This window comes from Bombina bombina, chromosome 7 (genome assembly GCF_027579735.1).
Source record: "Bombina bombina isolate aBomBom1 chromosome 7, aBomBom1.pri, whole genome shotgun sequence".
Lineage (NCBI taxonomy): Eukaryota > Metazoa > Chordata > Amphibia > Anura > Bombinatoridae > Bombina > Bombina bombina.
This window is the reverse complement of record NC_069505.1, coordinates 474,827,267-474,839,716: the sequence shown is the minus strand read 5'-3', so window position 1 is coordinate 474,839,716 and position 12,450 is coordinate 474,827,267. Positions and strand designations below refer to the sequence as shown.

General features: G+C 41.3%; 1 protein-coding gene across 2 annotated transcripts in view; it reads right to left on the bottom strand.

Annotated features, from left to right (window-relative positions):
* The window catches only part of LOC128666768 (oocyte zinc finger protein XlCOF6.1-like), a 127,241-nt gene that overhangs the window by 83,919 nt on the left and 30,872 nt on the right, over positions 1-12,450 (bottom strand). For both annotated transcript variants that reach the window (XM_053721552.1, XM_053721553.1), the window contains exons 2-3: positions 6,305-6,454; positions 5,591-5,686 (exon numbers count right to left, since the gene is read on the bottom strand). In XM_053721552.1, coding sequence (XP_053577527.1) covers positions 5,591-5,686; positions 6,305-6,356 — 148 coding nt within the window. In that variant the 5' untranslated portion in view covers positions 6,357-6,454. The remainder of the gene's footprint in view (positions 1-5,590; positions 5,687-6,304; positions 6,455-12,450) is intronic.

The following is a 12,450-nucleotide window of genomic DNA, read 5'->3' as shown; positions in this document are numbered from 1 at the left end:
TAACCAAATCCAAAAAACCACGCTTTGATAGAATCAAGCGTTCAATTTCCAGGCAGTCAGCCTCAGAGAAATTAGGTTTGGATGGTTGAAAGGACCCTGAATTAGAAGGTCCTGCCTCAGAGGAAGAGACCATGGTGGACAAGACGACATGTCCACTAGGTCTGCATACCAGGTCCTGCGTGGCCACGCAGGCGCTATCAGAATTAAGATGCCCTCTCCTGTTTGATCCTGGCAATCAGTCGAGGTAGCAACGGAAATGGTGGAAACACATAAGCTATGTTGAAAACCCAAGGGGCTGCTAATGCATCTACCAGCACCGCTCCCGGGTCCCTGGACCTGGATCCGTAACAAGGAAGCTTCGCGTTCTGGCGAGATGCCATGAGATCCAGATCCGGTTTGCCCCAACGACGAATCAGTTGAGCAAATACCTCCGGATGAAGTTCCCACTCTCCCGGATGAAAAGTCTGGCGACTTAGGAAATCCGCCTCCCAGTTCTCTACGCCTGGGATGTGAATCGCTGACAGGTGGCAAGAGTGAGACTCTGCCCAGCGAATTATCTTCGAGACTTCCAACATCGCTAGGGAACTCCTGGTTCCCCCTTGATTGATGTAAGCCACAGTCGTGATATTGTCCGACTGAAATCTGATGAACCTCAGCTTTGCTAACTGAGGCCAAGCTAGAAGAGCATTGAATATCGCTCTTAATTCTAGAATGTTTATTGGGAGGAGTTTCTCCTCCTGAGTCCACGATCCCTGAGCCTTCAGGGAATTCCAGACTACTCCCCAGCCTAGAAGGCTGGCATCCGTTGTTACAATCGTCCAATCTGGCCTGCGAAAGGTCATTCCTTTGGACAGGTGAACCGGTGACAACCACCAGAGAAGCGAATCTCTGGTCTCCTGGTCCAGATTTAGCAAAGGGGACAGATCCGAGTAATCCCCGTTCCATTGACTGAGCATGCATAGTTGCAGCGGTCTGAGATGCAGGCACGCAAATGGCACTATGTCCATTGCCGCGACCATTAAGCCGATTACCTCCATGCACTGAGCTACTGATGGGCTTGGAACGGAATGAAGGACACGGCAAGCATTGAGAATCTTTGATAACCTGGACTCCGTCAGGTAAATCTTCATCTCTACAGAATCTATAAGAGTCCCTAGAAAAGGAACCCTTGTGAGTGGTAACAGAGAACTCTTTTCCACGTTCACTTTCCACCCATGCGACCTCAGAAATGCTAGAACTATCTCTGTATGAGACTTTGCATTCTGTAAACTTGACGCTTGTATCAGAATGTCGTCTAGGTACGGAGCCACCGCTATGCCTCGTGGTCTTAGTACCGCCAGAAGGGAGCCCAGAACCTTCGTAAAAATTCTCTGGGCCGTGGCTAACCCGAAGGGAAGAGCCACAAACTGGTAATGCCTGTCTAGAAAGGCAAACCTCAGGTACCGATAATGATCTTTGTGAATCGGTATATGAAGGTAAGCATCCTTTAAGTCCACCGTGGTCATATATTGACCCTCTTGGATCATGGGTAGGATGGTTCGAATGGTTTCCATCTTGAACGATGGTACCCTTAGGAATTTGTTTAAGATCTTTAAGTCCAAGATTGGTCTGAAGGTTCCCTCTTTTTTGGGAACCACAAATAGATTTGAGTAAAATCCTTGTCCCTGTTCCGATCGCGGAACTGAGTGGATCACCCCCATGATTAAGAGGTCTTGTACACATTGTAGAAATGCCTCTCTCTTTACTAGGTTTGACGATAACCTCGAAAGATGGAACCTCCCTTGTGGAGGAGCGGTTTTGAAGTCCAGAAGGTATCCCTGAGATATAATCTTTAACGTCCAGGGATCCTGCACATCTCTTGCCCAAGCCTGGGCAAAGAGAGAAAGTCTGCCCCCCACTAAATCCGTCTCTGGATAGGGGGCCCTGACTTCATGCTGTCTTAGGGGCGGGAGTAGGCTTTCTGGCCTGCTTGCCCTTGTTCCATGACTGGTTGCCTTTCCAACCTTGTCTGTAACGAGCAGTAGTTCCTTCCTGTTTTGGAGCGGAGGAAGTCGATGCTGCTCCTGCCTTGAAGTTACGAAAGGCACGAAAATTAGACTGTTTGGCCTTTGGTTTGGCCTTGTCCTGAGGAAGGGCGTGGCCCTTACCTCCCGTAATGTCAGCAATAATTTCCTTCAAGCCGGGCCCGAATAAGGTCTGCCCTTTGAAAGGAATGTTAAGTAGTTTAGACTTGGAAGTTACATCCGCTGACCAGGATTTAAGCCAGAGCGCTCTGCGCGCCTGTATGGCGAATCCGGAATTTTTAGCCGTAAGTTTGGTTAGATGTACTACGGCATCTGAAACAAACGCATTAGCTTGCTTAAGGGTTCTAACTTTGCTCAAGGCCTCATCTAACGGCTCTGTGCGAATCTCTTCCAGAGACTCAAACCAGAATGCCGCTGCAGCCGTGACAGGCGCAATGCATGCAAGAGGCTGCAATATAAAACCCTGTTGAACAAACATTTTCTTAAGATAACCCTCTAATTTTTTATCCATTGGATCTGAGAAAGCACAGCTATCCTCCACCGGGATAGTGGTACGCTTGGCTAACGTAGAAACTGCTCCCTCCACCTTAGGGACCGTCTGCTATAAGTCTCGTGTGGTGGCGTCTATAGGGAACATTTTTCTAAATATCGGGGGAGGGGAAAAAGGCACACCGGGTCTATCCCACTCCTTACTTATAATTTCTGTAAGTCTTTTTGGTATAGGAAAAACGTCAGTACACACCGGTACCGCATAGTATCTATCCAACCTACACAATTTCTCTGGAATTGCCACCGTGTCGCAATCATTCAGAGCCGCTAATACCTCCCCTAGTAACACACAGAGGTTCTCAAGCTTAAATTTAAAATTTGAAATTTCTGAATCCGGTCTCCCCGGATCAGAACCGTCACCGAAAGAATGAAGTTCACCGTCCTCATGTTCTGCAAATTGTGACGCAGTATCAGCCATGGCTCTCGTGTCATCAGCGTGCTCTGTCCTTAACCCAGAGCTATCGCGTTTGCCCCTTAATTCGGGCATATTATATAATACTTCTTTCATAACATTAGCCATATCATGTAAAGTGATTTGTAAGGGCCTAGATGTACTAGGTGTTCCAATCCTACGCATCTCCCGAGCGGGAGACGCAGGTACTGACACGTGAGGAGAGTTAGGCGGCATAACTTCCCCCTCGTTGTCTGGTGATAGCTTCTTTATCGGTACAGATTGACTTTTATGCAAAGCAATATCAATACAATTGGTACACATCGTTCTATTGGGCTCCACATTGGCTTTTGAACATGATGAACAAACAGTTTCCTCTGAATCAGACATGTTTAAAACAGACTTAGTAATGAAACTAACAAGCTTGGAAATCACTTCAATAATTTTACAAGCAATATAAAAAACGCTGCAGCGTTTCAAAAATACAGATATAATTAAACAATTCTTAACAAGAAGTGTATTATTAGCAGAGGATTGCACCCATTAGCAAAAGGATGATTAACCCCTCAGTACCCAAAACGGATAAAACAGATATCAATTAAGATTTAACGCTTTTAAACACAGTCAGCACACTGTCACAGATCTGCTGTGACTGATTACCTCCCTCACAAATGAAATTTGCAGACCCTGAGCTCTCTAGAGACGTCCTGGATCAAGGAGGAAGAAGCAGAAAGACTGTGCAATAATTTTAACTGCGCAACAAGGCGCTAAAACAAGGGCCCTCCCACTCCAATCACAACAGTGGGAGCCCTGATATAACGGTTTCCATGCAGAAAAATATGTTAGCCATGTGGAATAAAATCACACTGAGGTTCTCACATGCCCAAAGTGATTTATCACCAAAGTACCTCACAAAAACGAATAACAATGTCAATGTCATGCAAAGCTATCACTAAGCCTGCTACCAGTCGCTACCACTGCAGGGAAGGCTTAAGTATTATTTCAGTGTTAACAGTATTTTCTCAGTCAAATTCTAGTCCCTAGAATATAACTCGACTGCGCATACATTTATCAGCCTGATACCAGTTGCTACTACTGCATTTAAGGCTGTACTTACATCATATGGTAACAGCAGTATTTTCTTAGTCAATTCCATTCCCAGAAAATAAAGTACTGCACATACCTCATTTGCGGAGGACCCCGCATGCTATTCCCAGTTTCTGAAGTTACCCCACTCCTCAGAATGTCGAGAACAGCCAGTGGATCTTAGTTACGCCTGCTAAGATCATAGATAAAAAACGCAGGCAGTTTCTTCTTCCAAATACTGCCTGAGATAGAAAAACAGCACACTCCGGTGCCATTTAAAATAACAAACTTTTGATTGAAGAATAGTTAAGTAAAAACTCCAGCTCCTCTCGCGACCTCCCTCATTGTTGAGGGTTGCAAGAGAATGACTGGGTATGACATGTGAGGGGAGGAGCTATATAGCAGCTCTGCTTGGGTGATCCTCTTGCAACTTCCTGTTGGGAAGGAGAATATATCCCATAAGTAATGGATGACCCGTGGACTGAACACACTTAACAAGAGAAATAAATACAGGAAGTATTTTTCCAAGTTTTTTTTCTTTTGGTTACTATACATAGCTAAACAGTGTGTATTAAAATGTCAAACGTGTTTACAGTAGCTTTAATACAGGGGTTAACAAATCTGCTTACAATTTAGGAGCCAATAAGACTATTTAGCCAGACAGTGGTATTTGTATTGTCAAGCTCTGCTTTAAAGTCTTTATCCTGACCTCTGATCTGCTATATTCCAATATAAAAATAGTAATACAGCAAACAACTAAACAAACTGAGTTCAACCCTTATCTGCATTTATAATCCAGACAACAAACTACATGAGAGCAGTAAGTAACTGTGTGCACAGCCCCAGCGCTTATAAACCAGACAGTAAACTACATATGAGAGCAGTAAGTAACTGTGTGCACAGCCCCAGCACTTATAAACCAGACAGTAAACTACATGAGAGAGCAGTAAGTAACTGTGTGCACAGCCCCAGCACTTATAAACCAGACAGTAAACTACATGAGAGAGCAGTAAGTAACTGTGTGCACAGCCCCAGCACTTCTAAACCAGACAGTAAACTACATGAGAGAGCAGTAACTGTGTGCACAGCCCCAGCGCTTCTAAACCAGACAGTAAACTACATGAGAGAGCAGTAACTGTGTGCACAGCCCCAGCGCTTATAAACCAGACAGTATACTACATGAGAGAGCAGTAACTGTGTGCACAGCCCCAGCACTTATAAACCAGACAGTAAACTACATGAGAGAGCAGTAACTGTGTGCACAGCCCCAGCACTTCTAAACCAGACAGTAAACTACATGAAAGCAGTAAGTAACTGTGTGCACAGCCCCAGCACTTATAAACCAGACAGTAAACTACATGAGAGCAGTAAATGTGTGCACAGCCCCAGCACTTATAAACCAGACAGTAAACTACATGAGAGAGCAGTCAGTAACTGTGTGCACAGCCCCAGCGCTTATAAACCAGTCCGTAAACTACATGAGAGAGCAGTAAGTAACTGTGTGCATAGCCCCGACAGACTCTCACTTATTACTACTCACCAGCAGGGAGGGACGAATGATGACTGTTCATGTCATCTGTCTCATCCTCTTTCTTCACATTTAGTAGCCCAGTGTCCGGGTTTTCCTCTAGACGCCCTGTAATTACAGCAGGAAATTAGTTACCTGATAGTACAGTGTGTAACAAACTTGTATAATAGCCCAGTGCCAGGTTTTAAACTTTAAAAAGGTTGTGCAATTTTAAACAAGTTTCCAATTTACTTTTATCATTAAATTTGTTTTGTTCTCTTGGTATTCTATATTGAAAGATAAACCTAGGCAGGCTCATATGCTAATTTCTAAGTCCTTACAGGCCGCCTCTTATCTCAGTGCATTTAGACAGTTCTTACAGCTAGACAGCGCTAGTTCATGTGTATCATAGATAAATGACTCCCTGGGAGTGAGCACAATGTTATCAGTCAGCACTGATTGGCTAAAATGCAAGTCTGTCAAAAGATAGATAATAAATAAGTTATGTGATCAGGGGGCAGTCTGCAGAGGCTTAGATACAAGGTAATCACAGAGGTAAAAAGTGAATTAATATAACTGTGTTGGTTATGCAAAACTGGGGAATGTGTAATAAAGGGATTATCTATCTTTATAAACTATAACAATTCTGGAGTAGACTGTCCCTTTAACAAGACTAAAACACTGCTGAGTACCACCGGTACACTACATACAGCTATGGTTCCTCATTATAAATACAGCCCTGCTTACCTCTGTGGGCATCTGGAAGGTCTGAGGTTCGGTTCTCGATCTTGTCAGACATTGTCGTGTTCAGTGTCAGAAATTCTTATAATGTTTCGCCTTTACTGAAAAATGCAGTGAGTGACGTGTATTGTGCGTGATCTTCACAGTAACAGGAGCCTAAACACAAAGAGAGAGGGGACGTCACACGTACAGTTCATTGTCAGGGTGGAATGGTTAGTTCACAGGTTCAAAATGTGTATAAGAGGCATCGAACACCAGCATATAAGCATCATACACAGATCAGGATTCAAGTGTCACTCTGCTTGGTCACAAATGGATCAAAGTTAATAATCGCCCTCTTTTTTTTAATAATCAGATTTATTAAAAAAAAAAAAAAATTATATATATATATATATATATATATATATATATATATATATATATATATATATATATATAATGAAAAGGTAAGCGCTATATAAATAAATTTACACATATTTAACCCTTTAATTTCTGAGCCCTTGCTTTGACAACCAGGGGCGCGATCCGATATACGGCGTAGTTTGCGGCGCAAGCGAGGGAACCTGCAACTCGAGCTATCCAATATACGGCGCCGTCAGATGCTAACGTGCCGTAAGTCGGATAAACCAGCGATGTCCAGAAATCTGCGCAAGTACAAATTTTCTGGCGTTGCCAGTGACTTGCGCCACGTTAGAAACTGTCGGCGCCTACAAAACTTGACTAAAGTATGAAATCACCTGCACTGTTTAACACGCCTCCTAAACATAGACCGACACGTCTAACCCTCTAACCGCTATCCCCCCTCACTATCCTAATAATAAAAAAGTTATTAACCCCTAAACCGCCGATCCCGGACCCCGCCGGCACCTAATAAAGTTATTAACCCCTAAACCGCCGCCCCCGGACCCCACCGCCAGCTATATTAAATCTATAACCCCCTAAAGTGAGCCCCTACCCCCGCCGCCATCTACCTTACCTACCCCCTAAAGTGAGCCCCTACCCCGCCGCCATCTACCTTACCTACCCCCTAAAGTGATCCCCTACCCCGCCGCCATCTACCTTACCTACCCCCTAAAGTGATCCCCTACCCCGCCGCCATCTACCTTAAAATTATTAACCCCTAATTTAATCCCCCTACCCCGCCGCCATCCAATCGGAATTAAGGTAGGAAAACCAGCCAATCTGATTTTACTTGAATCTGATTGGCTGATTCAATCAGCCAATCAGATTTTTCCTACCTTAATTCCGATTGGCTGATAGAATCCTATCAGCCAATCGGAATTCGACGGACGCCATCTTGGATGACGTCATTTAAAGGTACCTCATTCGTCGTTCAGTCGTCGGCCGTGATGGAGGCTCCGCGTCGGAGGAGCGAAGAAAGAAGATTGAAGATGCCGCTTGATAGAAGATGCTGCCGGATGGAAGAAGACTTTGCTGCCGCTTGGATGAAGACTTCTTTGCCGCTTGGATAAAGACATCGCCGGGATGAAGACTTCTTCTTTGCCGCTTGGATAAAGACATTGCCCGGATCGGATGTGGAGTTCGACCCGGTTGGGTGAAGACAAGGTAGGGAGATCTTCAGGGGGGTAGTGTTAGGTTTTTTTAAGGGGGGTTTGGGTGGGTTTAGAATAGGGCCAAAAGAGCCGTTAACTTGGGGTAAATACCCCGCAAAAAGCCCTTTTAAGGGCTGGTACAGAGCTGGGTATTTTATAATTTAGAATAAAGGTAGGGAATTTTTTATTTTGGGGGGCTTTATTATTTTATTAGGGGGCTTAGAATAGGTGTCATTAGCTTAAAATTGCTGTAATCTAGTTTAGTTTATTTAATTGTATTTTTAGATAGATATTTGTAGTTTATTTAATTTATTGATAGTGTAGGTGTATTTGTAACTTAGGTTAGGATTTATTTTACAGGTAATTGGGTAATTATTTTAACTAGGTAGCTATTAAATAGTTAATAACTATTTAATAGCTATTATACCTAGTTACAATAATTAACAATTTACCTGTAAAATAAATATAAACCCTAACATAGCTACAACATAATTATTAATTATATTGTAGCTATCTTAGGGTTTATTTTATAGGTAAGTATTTAGATTTAAATAGGAATATTTTAGTTTATAATATGAATTAGATTTATTTAATAAGAATTTAGTTAGGGGTGTTAGGGTTAGAGAGAGTTAATATAGTTAATATAAATACTATAGTAACTATATTAACCCTAATATAATTAGGGTTAATATAGTTAATATATATAATGTAATAACTATATTAACTATAATATACTTAGGGTTAATATAGATAATATAGCTGGCGGCGGGGTAGTTAGATTAAATTAGGGGTTAATACTATTAATATAGGTGGCGCCGGTGTAGGGAGGGCAGGTTATAGGGCAAAAGAGCAGTTTACTTTGGGGCAAAGCCCCGCAAAAGGCCCTTTTAAGGGCTGGTAATAGAACTTATTACTTTAGGGATATTAGATTAGGGGTTAATAATATTAATATAGCTGGCGGCAGTATAGGGGGATTAGATTAGGGGTTAATAATTTTTATATAGATGGTGGCGGTGTAAGGGGTCAGATTAGGGGATAGATAAGGTAGATGGCGGCGGTGTAAGGGGTTCACATTAGGGGATAGATAAGGTAGATGGCGGCGGTTTTAGGGGTTCACATTAGGGGATAGATCAGTTAGATGGTGGCGGTTTTAGGGGCTCAGAGTAGGGGGTTAGGGGATTGCGGTTGACAGGTAGATAGACATTGCGCATGCGTTAGGTGTTAGGTTTTATTTTGCGGGTAGTTACGGGGCTCCAATAGTCAGCGTAAGGCTTCTTATGGCTGCTTTTTGTGGGGAGGTGAAAATGGAGTAAGATTTCTCCATTTTCGCCACGTAAATCCTTACGCTGTATATTGGATACCTAACTGCGCGGGTTTGGTATACCTGTCTATGGCCCAAAAAACTATGGGCGACGGCAGAAATATACGGGCGTAACTTCTAGGTTACGCCGTATATAGGATACCAAACCCGCGCAGATTTTGGCGTCGCCGGCTTTTGCGGGCGGCAATTTTTATCGGATCGAGCCCCTGGTGCTAAAGCAGTTTCCAACAATTGCACTCATTGTATTTAAATATCAATGCTAGTGAGTTTTTCTGTGAGTTACCCATACAAATGATATGCTGTCTTTTTAACAGATGTTAGCAAAAGTTCAGAGAAGGGCCACATAGCTAATAAGGGGAATGGAGAATTTAAGCTATGAGGAGAGGCTAGCCAAACTGGGTCTGTTTTCTCTATAAAAAGGTGCTTAAGAGGTGACAGGATTACTTTATATAAATATATTCAAGGCCTATATACAGAGATTGCAGAAGCTCTATTTTTTTCCAAGAAAATAGTTTGTGACAAGGGGTCACAATTTAAAAGGGACACTGAATCCAATTTTTTTCTTTTGTGATTCAGATAGAGCAGCAATTTTAGGCAACTTTGTAATTTACTCCTATTATCAAATTTTATTCATTCTATTGGTATCTTTATTTGAAAAGCAAGAATGTAAATTTAGATGCTGGACCATTTTTGGCGAACAATCTGGGTTGCTCTTGCTGACTGGTGGAAATATTCACCCACCAATAAACAAGTGCTGTCCAGGGTCCTAAACCAAAAATTGTCTGGCACCATATTTTATTTAACCCCTTAAGGACCAGCGACGTACCCTGTATGTCGCTGGCCTTTTTTTGGGACTTGATTATTTTATAGCGCGTTCTTGCCACCAACGTTAAGACTGCTCTATTCCACAAAGCCTTCTGGAGGGAGGGCATTAATAGTGTGTTCTTGCTAGACTTGTGCTATTATGTCCTGAAAAAACCCTTAACGACCAGTGACATACAGGGTACATTGTGGTCATTAAGGGGTTAAATAATGATTGAAAGAGAATGAAGAAAAATTGATAATAGGAGTAAATCTGAATCATGAAAGAAAAAAAAAATTGGGTTCAGTGTCCCTTTAAGGCTGAAGGAACGGAATTTTTTTTTTACTTGAAGAGCAATCAAATAGTGGAACTCATTGCCTAAGGAGGTAGTGAATGCCAATATCTTAGATACATTTAAAAATGGTTTAGATACATTTCTGGCTGGAAACAGTATTCATTGATATGATTGCTTGTGTTAAATGGGTCACCTTTTTAATGGAATTAAGTTAAAGGGACAGTAAAGTAAAAAAAAAATCTTTCATGATTTAAATAGGGCATGTAATTTTAAACAACTTTCCAATTTACTTTTATTACCAATTTTGCTTTGTTCTCTTGGTATTCTTAGTTGAAAGCTAAATCTAGGAGGTTCATGTGCTAATTTCTTAGACCTTGAAGACTGCCTCTAATCGGAAAGCATTTTGACAGATTTCACCACTAGAGGGCGTTAGTTCACGCATTTCATATAAATAACATTGAGCTCCGGCACGTGAAGCTCCTAAGAGCAAGCACTGATTGGCTAAAAATGCAAGTCTGTCAAAAGAACTGAAATAAGGGGGCAGTTTGCAGAGGAATAGATACAAGGTAATCACAGAGGTAAAAAGTATATTAATATAACTGTGTTGGTTATGCAAAATTGGGGAATGGGTAATAAAGGGATTATCTACCTTTTTAAACAACAACAATTCTGGGGTTTACTGTCCCTTTAAGATAATTTGGAGCTTTTATTAAAAATCAGGCAGGATCTGTATAGATTGAACTTGGACATTTGTCTTCTTTCAATCACAGCTACTATATTACACTGCTAGAAACCAACTTTAGGTTTGCATTAATACAGTGTTCTCCGCAGGGGCAATTTAATAGACAACACCCAGCTGATTTTACTGACCACCACCCGGCTAAAATTTAAAGGGACATGAAGCACAAAAAAATTCATTCATGATTTAGGTAGAAAATGCAATTTTAAACAACTTTCTAATTTACTTCTATTACCTTTTGTTGAAAAGCAGAAACATAAGCTTAGAAGCCTAAAATCAAAATGTAACTTTCATGATTCAGATAGAGCAAGCAGTTTTAAGAGACTTTCCAATAGCAAAACTGTGCAGTCTTTCTATAAGAACATTTTCTAAGACTCCAGCTCCTACTGAGCATATGCAGAAGTTTGCAGTGTATGCGTATACTAGTCTGTGATTGGCTTATGGTTGTCATATGATACAGGAGGCCGGCAAATACAGGGAAAAACAAAAAACTACTGCTTATTTGAAATTCAGAGTAAGTTATTATATTGTCTTTTTATTATGGACTTAATTATGTTATTATACTGTAATTATGTTATTACATACCCTTTATCTGTCTCACCCACGCCTTCTAGACAGCACCTTATATAAAGACCCTATAGAGAGGGATCCACTGCCTCACATACACACAGCCCCCTCCCCAGTACGAGATAGATATATAGATATATATAAACACACATACACACACAACCGTGGTTCACTCCAACATCATTAAACAGCAGTTTATTAATATACGGAGAGTGCCTTCTTTGTGGATTATATACATACATATTATAGGGATGTACTAAAAAGGAATGACAAGGGTGAATGACAAAATGGAATGCCCATAGACTTTAATGGGATGTAAAATTAAGTGTTGAAGCAACAAAACGATGAGACATATCAACTAGATATTTAGCAGATATGTTCCCCAGAACCAGTAACATATTCTGAAAGTGAGATTACGCCAGATTATAGCTGCTTTCTATGGAATGGCAAGAGTGAATGACAAAATGGAATGCACATAGACTATAATGGGATTACATTTAAAAAAGTGCTATAGAAACTAAAATATGAGACATATCAAATAGATAGTTACCAGATATGTTCCCCAGGTACAGTAGCATATTCTGAAAGTGAGATTACTTCAGATTATAGCTGCTTTCTATGGAATGACAAGGGTGAATGACAAAAGGGAATGCCCATAGACTATAATGGGATTACATTTCAAAGTGCTATAGCAACACAAATATCAGACATATCAAATAGATATTTACCAGATATGTTCCACAGGTACAGTAGCATGATCTGAAAATTAAATTATGTGAGATCATAGCTGCTTTCTATGGAATGACAAAATGGAATGCCCATAGACTATAATGGGATTACATTTAAAAGAGCTATAAAAAAAAAAATATGAGACA